Source organism: Chanos chanos, chromosome 3, assembly GCF_902362185.1.
Source record: "Chanos chanos chromosome 3, fChaCha1.1, whole genome shotgun sequence".
NCBI lineage: Eukaryota > Metazoa > Chordata > Actinopteri > Gonorynchiformes > Chanidae > Chanos > Chanos chanos.
Window position 1 is genome coordinate 7,375,001 of NC_044497.1, and position 10,000 is coordinate 7,385,000.

The window sequence follows — 10,000 nt, forward strand, 5'->3', positions numbered from 1 at the left end:
GGAGCATCAGAAAAACAAATTCCTCGACGCGTCTCTGAGATCGAAGCGTTCGCGTCTGTTTCTTAGCCACGCGAGCGAACTCTGTGTTTGTTGCGGGGGTGTGGGGGGGGGGGAGGGTGTGTGCTGGTAAACTACGGATCTTGAGAGGCACTGGTGTCTCTGACATCACGGGGCCAAGGGTGTAAAAGATGGTTAAAGGTTTCAATTTGTGGTAGTGTCAGAGGGTCTCCGGAGGGGCCCCAGGCAGGGGCCGCGGCAGGCTCTCTCTGATAAACAGACGGGTCTGTCTGCCAGGATTCCAGACTGGGGCATGGCACGGGGCGGGGGTAGTGTGTGGAGGGGAGGGGGGGGGAGTGGGGGTGAGTGAAATAGGGCTGAATTAAAGAGAGGTATGAGCTCTGTTCAAGCTCCATACCCAAAGCGCTTATCTGCTCACTGTGTCTCATCCCTCCAGACAGGGCTAATGTCAGTCAGACACCCCAGAACACAGAAAACAGTCCCGCTGTCAGACAGAGAGAGAGAGAGAGAGAGAGAGAAAGAGAGAGAGAGGGAGAGAATGGACAGAGAAAGACAGAGACAGATGGATGGAAAGGGAGTTCAAAAGAAGAACAAGAACAAGAACAAAGCCAATGAGAGAATGCAATATTTGAAAGGACGAGGAGAGAAGCAGAAAGACACAAGGGGAGAAATTGTGAAAGACAGAGCAAAAAAAAGAGAGGGGCTGTGTGTGTGTGTGTGTGTGTGTGTGAGAGAGAGAGAGAGAGAGAGAGAGAGAGAGAGACGTAGCAGAAGCAGAAAAATTTCTATCTCTCACGATGACAAGTGCAGTGACTGCGCCCTGACAGTCTCTTTTGTGCCTCTGTCATGCTTTCTGTTTGGGCCGTAATGTTTTATAGCTTTCTACACTGCGTCGGTGAGACAGGAGGCCACAGATAGACACAGAGAAATCCCGTGAAATGAATGTTATATCTGACCACCAGTCCTGGTCTAAGCCATCTTGAATGACTCCAGCATCCCCGTAACTGTTCTCACTTAACATGTCACACCCACAAAGAGAAAGCCAGGGTTCTGTATCTACCTCTGGACTGGCCGGAGGAACGCGACACGTTGTTCTAATCCGGATCGCCCCTCTAATGTAATGTTAGTGCTTGGCGAGTTTCGCGGGTATCGATTGTGCGAGCTGAGACACGGGCCGTGACCGTTTAGGCGTAATAAAAATCCAGAGCGCACACGCGGAGTCTTTGCGCACAGATCAATACCAACATTCAATTATCTTCCTTTCCTCCCTGCACCCGGACCGCGGAGGATTAGCGGACGATGGTGGGACTCGCAGGGCACCGAACGCACGCGGGCCTCCCTGCTGTTCCCTGTTAGTCGTGTCCAAATATGGACGTTCTGAGTAGGGGGGGGGGGGGGGGTGGAGTGCTAAAATATTTGCTTGGTCCGTCTATACTGTAGTGTATCTTAAATCAGTGTTCTTCATTTTTGTGCCTAGAGGCCCAGGGCTTTGCTTGTTCGGATTAACCTTATCAGTTCATTTTCGATTAGCTGCAGAAGGTGTGTAAGAGCGGGAAAAGACATTAAAGCGCAGATCTATTTGATTCCAGTAGCAGGCTGGGGAAACACTAGGTCAAATGGCTTGTTCCTTCACCTGTGTGTGGATGTCCCTGTCCAGGCGGGAGATGTTGACGCTGTGTGGCTGTCCGTTGGCCAGGTTACGCTGGTCCAGGTCGATGGTGAAGGGTTCTCTAAGTCCTCCCAGGTTATAACGGAGCTGCAGAGAGCCTGGGAAGGACAGGGGGGGAAAGCGACAGAGTGAGTTCCCCTGGCTGTTAACCCAGCTCTGCCCACACAGACCAGAACAAACAAACAAACAAACAACAACAGTAAAACAAGACACTTTCATAGCACAGGATCCAGAGACGAGATGAGGGTAAGCTCAACTGGGCGACTATGGGCAACCCGCGGTCTAGAGGTTAGGGAATCGGGCCCTTAAGCAAGGCGCCTAACCCCCAACTGCTCCCCGGGCACAGGTGTGCTTTCCCTGGTGTGTGTGTGTCCTCTGCCGGTGTGTAAGGATGGGTTAAATTCAGAGGATAAATTCACTGCTCACTGTTCACAGTGTGTGTGTGTGTGTGTGTGTGTGTGAATAGCATTCTATTCTATTGCATTCTATTCAACTGCTCCTAAACACCAGTGCTGCCGCGTCTCTGATATGACTCCTGTGTATTTCAGCTGCTCCGGTGGACATAACAGACCTAACGAAGCCTCTAAACCTGGCACACAATGAGTCGTTTGTACCTGAACTACAATACGGCACAGGATCATTTCACAACCTTCACTTAAAGCAATGACTTGCTCCGATTTCTTCCAGACATTTTTTAACTGAAAAAAGAAACTGTCGAACACACCAAACAAACCTTCGGAAATCATTTCTCAGTGCTCCAAACAGTCAAAAATAATAAATAAATAAATAAAGAAATAAAGAAATAAAACAAAGGGATTCTCGCTGCGGTTTATTTGTTTGGCTAGACTCATCTTAAACAGTGGGTCAGAGGTTAGATGCAGTATTTTGAACTGGTTAAGGTACTTATCCTGATACATCCAGTGGGCGTGGTGTTGTTTTTTTTTTATCACGCCTGTACTAGGGGCTTTAGTAAATCCGGTCTGAGGAGAGAGCGGGAAACTTAAGCCTGTTACAGACATGTGGAATGAAATGGAGATCCCGCTGTTGTGAAAGTGGAAATGAGACATCATGATGGATGTATCTGCAGATGGATACCGCACTGTCTCGACCAACTCATCTGTTTTGCGCGCGTTCGTTACCGTGACGCACGAAATCTCTGCGCGGTTGAGCGCGCCGTTGCCAGATTGCTAAAGCGATCATGATGCACCCTCCACTGCCTGTGGTCGCACGAGCTTCTCTGCTGTGTGTGTGTGTGTGTGTGTGTGTGTGTGTGTGTGTGTTCATGATCCATGTCTGCAGAGGAGTTGACATTAATAAAACTCATCATTTTGGACCTAAACAGAATGACAGCGCATTAAAGTCCTCTTGCGTGTGACAAAATCTGCTCAGTTAGTTGGTGTGAGAGGCTTTGATTTAAGCACTGTTCTCCGCTTGTAAACACTCCACTCCAAAAAAAGCAAATTATCACACACTCATTGTGTTCATACCAATAAACACAGATGTTATTCGTTTGTTCTTTGTCTCTGTCAGAAAACAGCGACCTTATCGGTGTGTGTCTCTCAGAGTGAACTGTGTGCTTCTAGTCTTTCTATATCTGTTCACTCATTTACATGCTTTACCACTGGTGATTGGGGAAAAAAGTGAAGAGTAAAAAAGTAGTTCTGCTGCGTCTTAGCACAAGTTTCAGTCTGTGAAAACTAACGGTACCTCTTTCACACACACACACACACACACACACACACACACAGACAAACATTACACTTCTATTCTGTCTGGCACCAGAGTCTGTGGAGGAAACTCCGTGTGTGTGTGTGTGTGTGTGTGTGTGTGTGTGTGTGTGTGTGTTTGTGTGTGTGTGTTTCATTTGAAGCAGGCAGGAAGACAACTTACATTCAGCCGCAGAGCGACAGGGTGAGAGTAACAGCGACGGAAATTAGCGCACTTGAATATGACAATCTGCATGTTTCTATGAGGTCACACTGCATAAGGAAACACTAGCACTGGTATCACTCAGACCAAAGTCAGATCAGTACCGTTTTGTCTCAGAACCACAGCCATGTAGTCCTGGGTTTTGGAGCTTATGTAGACCAGCATGCTGGGGGCGGTGGACGTGCTGAAACTGAAAGCCAGGCTCTCTCTGGTCAGGTTGGTCTCCATGGGAACGGTTTGGGACACGCCCTTCGTGTCCGAGGTCGATGCTGCCGCTGCCATTACCTCGGGCATCAGGTTGTACTTGACCAAAGTGCCTGCCTCGAAGAAGCCCCCGACATCTGAAAAAAAAAAAAACCCCAAAACAAAAACAAAAACAAAAACAAAAACAAAAACATGCGCTCTGAGTGAGACTTCAATGAAAAAGAAGCACTTTGTATAAACAGTGTATTTTAAAACAAGGGCAAAGTCATTTGCGGCGTGGTCATAAACAACGGGGCGGAAGCAAGGGAGCAGACAGCTCTTCCACGGTTGGAATTCATGAGTCTCTTTCCCAATAAAGCGTAAAAACCCTGTGGACAGTTTGCTGTTTCCTATTTTGCCGCGTCTACACCAGAGCACTGCTCCCTGCACGGATCATTTAACAAGACTGGAAGTAGTGTGTGTGGTTGCGTGTGTGTGTGTGTGTGTGTGTGTATGCGTATGCGTGTGCGTTCACAAATATAGCAGGATGTGTTACATATGGGGCGAAACGAGGGGGACTCTGGGAAATCAGAAGGGTTAATGGGGTAAAACTACAGAGGGGAAACATTCAAATAAAAAGCTCATGACATTCGGTGGCCCATGCTGTATTTCCTCCACGTTTAGAAGACGTGATTGTTTTCTCTGATTAGCAGGCATCGCCCAGAGGGGCCCGGTGGTCCTGAACACACACGTAATGTGTAATTGAACAAAGTCTACTCATTTAACCTCTAAGCTGCTTTCCATATTGAAATAATAATGTTTGGCAGACAAGAGGCTACCTGTTACCGTAGTCCCGCAAGCCTAGCAGGGATTAGCAATTTGAGCAAACAGTGTTTCCCTGGCTCTATCTAAGAGTCATCGTGTCAGGTTCTCTGCGGGCAGTGAGAATCTGAGAGGGGTCCACAAAGCCCTGCAGGCCACCAGCGGAGGGCCAAGGGTCAGGGCTGAAATCCTGCGAGGATCCAATAAGCCTCAGTCCAGGCTCTCAAATGCCCCCCCCATCCCCCCGCCCAAAAACCCTCCAGGCCCTTTGAAGAGAACCGGCCTTCACAAAAGCAAGGACAAACATGTAAAACAGGTTTTGTTTCATATGCGAGGAGGATACTCCACAGGTTTGTTCGATGCTACTATACTTAACAGCTAATGGGAGAATTAAGAAGAACAGGATTTTTCTTTCTTTGTTCCAGGCTGAAAGGTAAATACAGTGAGTTTTTTTTCTTTTTTTAAAGACTGGGCGAACTGTGATTACCAGTGACCCGTTGTGGGTGAGGCGAAAGTCACACAAAAAGACAAGCACTGAATTCGCAATCATCCCGCTGTGTTACGCTGTGTTTCCTTAGCACAGGGTATGTCTCCAAAAAAACAAAAACAAAAACAACAACAACAACACAGAAACAACAGATTGATGGCTGATGTAATACGAGTGGGTAAGAACAGACTTCCTCACATGCTGGGGGTGACAAGAACGCTGCATTACTCGGGCCGCAAACAATATCACAGTGTCGAGTCGAGCGAGAGCAATCACGTTGACCCCTCCGGGCAACGAAAACTAAGAGAATTCGATATTGACTGGAATACCCAAGGTGAGCCGTGTAAATATGTATATAATGGAAATGTGCTGCAATTATGAGAGCACTCATGCATATTTCAAGTGGGAGGGAAAACGGGGGGGTGGGGGGGTGGGGGGGGGGTTACAGCAGGGAAAAGCAGAGGTGGTGAACGAGAACAATACAAAGTGTGGCTCTGTCAGGGATGGGATGGAAGCTGGGAACCATGGCAGGCTCTGGCAGAGACCTTGCAGTGGAGAGAGAGAGAGAGAGAGAGAGAGAGAGAGAGAAAGAGCTGGAGACCCGATCTTTCATGCTTTTTCCATAATTATTACCATAATTCAAATAGAAATGGATCTGCCCTGACTTGCTCAGAGTACCTGACAGAACCCCCCCCCCCCCTTTTTCTCCCTCTCTCTCTCTCTCTCTCTCTCTCTCTTTCTCTCTCCAGTGCGATTTTTTTTTTTCATAATCGATGCGCCCTTACATACTTGCATGGTTCAGGGTTTCAGCAACATAATGATTTGGGTCATGTATCCACTCAAAATGAATCGGGATAATGGTTTCATGGAAAACTCAAAAGTTCAATATTTCAATAGCTGCTTGAAAAAAAAAAAAAAAAAATGGCGTAAGTATACGTCTAGGTTTTTATGATTTCACTCTCGACTAAGGCAATTACATCAGCGTGTCGGCGTGAAGGGCTGTGTTTCAACTGCTGACCTCCGGGATAAGGAAAGCAGACACCCTAGTGAGCAAGCTAAGAGCTCCAAATTAGCCAGTCGTCAGGATGTCTTTCGCCCACGGGTCTCACCCCCCTGAAAGGCTCACCTCTGCCCCCCCCTGTCGTTGGTTCCTGAGTCAGGCAGGTGTGGGCGTCTTACCTTTGGTGCAGAATGGACCTTCGTAGGCTGTGCCGGAACAGTCGCACGAGTAACCGTTGTACTTCTCCACGCACTTCCCTCCGTTTCGGCACAACGTCTCGAAACTGGCGCAGTGACCCGAGCAGCCCGGTTTCACCCCCGGGGTGACCTTCGCCCTCTCCTCCAGGTCGAGGGTCGCGCCGTTCATCTTCAGCGAACGGATGCATCCCAGAAAGCCTCTCTGGCCTCCAGCCGCACCTACGTGACGCAGTTTTTAGACCATTGCTCAGCCAGGGAAAAAAAAAAAATCACAAAACTCTATTCATTTATACAATAGCTGTAATAGGAATTTTCTCCTTGAAAAAATGATCATATTGTGCTTTAATCAATGGGAAAGAAATAACATATAATTGCCCTGTTGTTGAGATTCACTGGAGCTCTGACGAGGGCCATAAAATCGGGAGGTTAAAATGAAAACCATTAAATGTCTCATTCTCTTGCCCAGGGAAGAAAAAAAAAAAAAAGGCAAAAAAAAAAAAAAAAGCTTGACATTATGAGGTGTATCACTCAATAATATAGATTCTGGCAAAATTAAAGTGGCTTAAGAGCCATTAGCAATACACTTCCAGGTGAAAATAATTATTCTATTATTGCTCAAAATAATGTCTGAAGACTTTTCCATTAAGGAAAACTGCCCATTTACACGGACAGGAGATATATTATCTGAATTAACGCATTAAGTGAGTGACCAGAACGGACTCACTAATTATTTACTAATGGTAAATAATAGAGGAAAATTTGAGCCACAAGATGAAGTGAATGGAAACTGGGAGGCACTGGAGGGAGATTTTGAACTCTCTAATGTATTCCAATAGATTTAGATTCTTAAGGCTATGTGGCTGATCTGAGTGGCAATTTAAGATTATTAAATACGCCCACGGAGTCTTAATATAATAACTGACGCTCTATTACTCAATCTCGGCCCTGAACACAAGCGTAAACCAACACACAGTCACAGCACTGGGCTAATTAAAGGTGGTGTGTGGGCTTACACACTGCAAGGACCTTCCAATTACTCCTCTGGCTCGACTGCTGGAAAAGTCACGTTCCTCTGTCCTGTTAACTCTACGGAGACACCAACCCACCCGCCAAAAGTTCTCTCTCAACTTAGATTTTTTTTTTACATATTTTATTTAAAGAACTCTGTGTGAGGCTTTAGAAATGTGAATTTTAAAAAGGAAGAGCAGTGAGAGAGAGAGAGAGAGAGAGAGAGAGAGAGTGAGAGAGACAGGGACTGAGAAAGAGATGAGTGAGAGAGTGAGAGAGAGAGTGTGTGTGAGAGAGAGACAGAGAGAGAGAGAGAGAGAGAGAAAGAGAAATATTGGAGAACAGAGGACCTTTATATGGAGGCGTTGAAACTGTAACCCTGGAATTCATGACTCTCATTCTGAGGACCCCTGGATGGCTAATTATCTTCTAATGAAGCAGTAATGAATTAGCATATTACATTCATTACTCCATTTCACTCGCTCAAATACCTTTATACCTCCCACATGTTCAAAGCCTGCGTCTCGCTTGGACATACATGCCTTTATAAAAATAGCAGTGGCTCAGATGCATACGGCCAGCATGAACATTAATTTGATGTGAAATTGCACACTTTCCAGTTGAAGAAAAGTACACACAAGCTTAATGTATATTTCCAACTCTGGTCCGCTTGGATTTATTTTGAGCAGAGATACATATGTCTTGATCGAAGGACGTGTTGCATTGTGTACTCAGGCACTTAACACCTTGATGTGTTAAGTGTCTCTATCGTTTTAGTGGTCTTGAAAACGGAACTATAACTATCAGTGTAAAGGTCTTACGCTGCTGAGAATTCCCATCATACATATAGACACAATAGAGTACAACAAAGCAAATTCAACGGAGTTAAACTGACTGGAAAAATATGTATTCTCTTCTGTTTGAGTCCAGGCTCCTGTACAGTCAAATACTCTCACTGTTAACGTAGTATTGGCAAACTTGCGTATAGAAGGAGTTTATCTGGTGGGAATCGTATACAAAAGTTACCTACTGTCCTGACAGGCCCAAGATGCCGGTTTCCCTGAGGTTACCACGGCGACGAAACAGGCAGGCAAAACAGAGAAAGAAACAAAAGGCAAAAACAACACAAACACAACAAACAAAAAGAGCATGAGACTGAAAACATGCAGCGATGAAAGACAAAACAAAAGAGAGGAAAACAACAGCGTACGCGACAGAATAAAGGATTCAGACTCATTTATGAGAAAGAGAGAAAGAGAGAGAGAGAGAGAGAGAGAGAGAGAGAGATAAACCTGAAGTCACATAAAAGGGAGTTGAGAATAGGGACAAGAAATGATCAAAAATATTCACGAGCAGGCTGATGTAGAAATCAATAGGTTATCTTCTCTGGAGTGATATGAAAAAAACCCAAAAAAACCTGTTTGATGTATAATGCAAAACCAATGAAAGCATATGAATGAACAAATTTTAAATTTTGCATAAAGTGTATGGAGAGAGATACGCTTTGAATACTAGATGAACTAAAGAAGGCCAGTGACGTTAGGTGAATGAAAAGTGAATCAACTGTTTTATAAATGAGTATCTCCTACGAGAAGACTGCAAATAACAAACGTTCTCTGGGCCAAACTGTAGGAAGCTGTAAAGTGGGAACATTTTTTCTTCCCTTTCTTTTTGGGTTTTTTTTTTTTGGAGAAGAAGGTCACCGCGCCGTTGGACATATCTGCTGTCCCCACTGCGGGTCAGAGACTAATTCTGAATCTCCTTCCCTGGCCGCCGGACCATGGCCGAAAGATCGCGCTCTGTATGGAACATCTGACAAGGATAGAGGCTATCTTCTGCATTTATTGCATTTCCCTCCCTCATTATCCTTCGCGACTAACGTTTAATGACTGAACTGCAATGCAGGTTGCGTGCTCCCTAAGATCTAATCTAAGAAAAATTCAATTTTCTTCCGCTCCGAGGTCAAATCCTTGGCAAAGTAACCAAGATACATTCAAATGAGACCTCCATGTACATGTATGCTCTGCAGCTATACAAAGTTATGCTGTTATCCTAGAGCTGTTTTATGGCTCCTGTACATAGGTCATACATGTTTATAATATTAACTAACATGTGTTTTTACTTCATTAGGGTTAAGTGAGGGGAACATAAGTTTACGAGAGAGAGAGGAAAAAAAAAAAAAGTTCAATTCCTTTCCATCTTTATTTTCTCAATTTAATAGTGTAAGCCCTCGAGTTCTCTTGAAGCGTTTTAGAGAGCAATTGCCCTGCCAAGTTTCCAGAGTCTTAATGTGCTTCAAAGTAATTTGTTGAAAGGAGTGAGTCAAAGAACAAAAGCAGTAACAATGGAAAGAGAGGGCCATTCTGTGACTCTGTGACGGAGATAATTGTTCCATAAATGAGTCAACTTGTTAATACTTTCAAAGCTTTAATGAAACTCAAGGCTAATGTTAGCCTTAAGCTTATTACAATATTGTAAGTCAAATCCCCAGAATCAGCGATTACTCAGCAAACGCCCATAAATCATAAATGTAGTCAATTTCCTCCCACATTCTCCTTTACCAATGGAGAGAAAGCATATGCTTTGCTGGTGAATTGACACTATTCAAGAAGAATTAAGCCCTGGTTCACGTGGGTCTGATGAATTGACTGACCATTACGTTAAAAATAACCGAAACACCGGCCGAG

At 45.0% G+C, this 10,000-nt stretch overlaps 1 protein-coding gene across 1 annotated transcript in view; it reads right to left on the reverse strand.

The window, feature by feature from the left end:
• The window catches only part of cntnap2a (contactin associated protein 2a), a 151,767-nt gene that overhangs the window by 24,243 nt on the left and 117,524 nt on the right, over positions 1–10,000 (reverse strand). Inside the window, exons 18-21 of the mRNA XM_030767534.1 lie at positions 8,344–8,373; positions 6,288–6,524; positions 3,721–3,957; positions 1,652–1,785 (exon numbers count right to left, since the gene is read on the reverse strand). Coding sequence (XP_030623394.1) covers positions 1,652–1,785; positions 3,721–3,957; positions 6,288–6,524; positions 8,344–8,373 — 638 coding nt within the window. The remainder of the gene's footprint in view (positions 1–1,651; positions 1,786–3,720; positions 3,958–6,287; positions 6,525–8,343; positions 8,374–10,000) is intronic.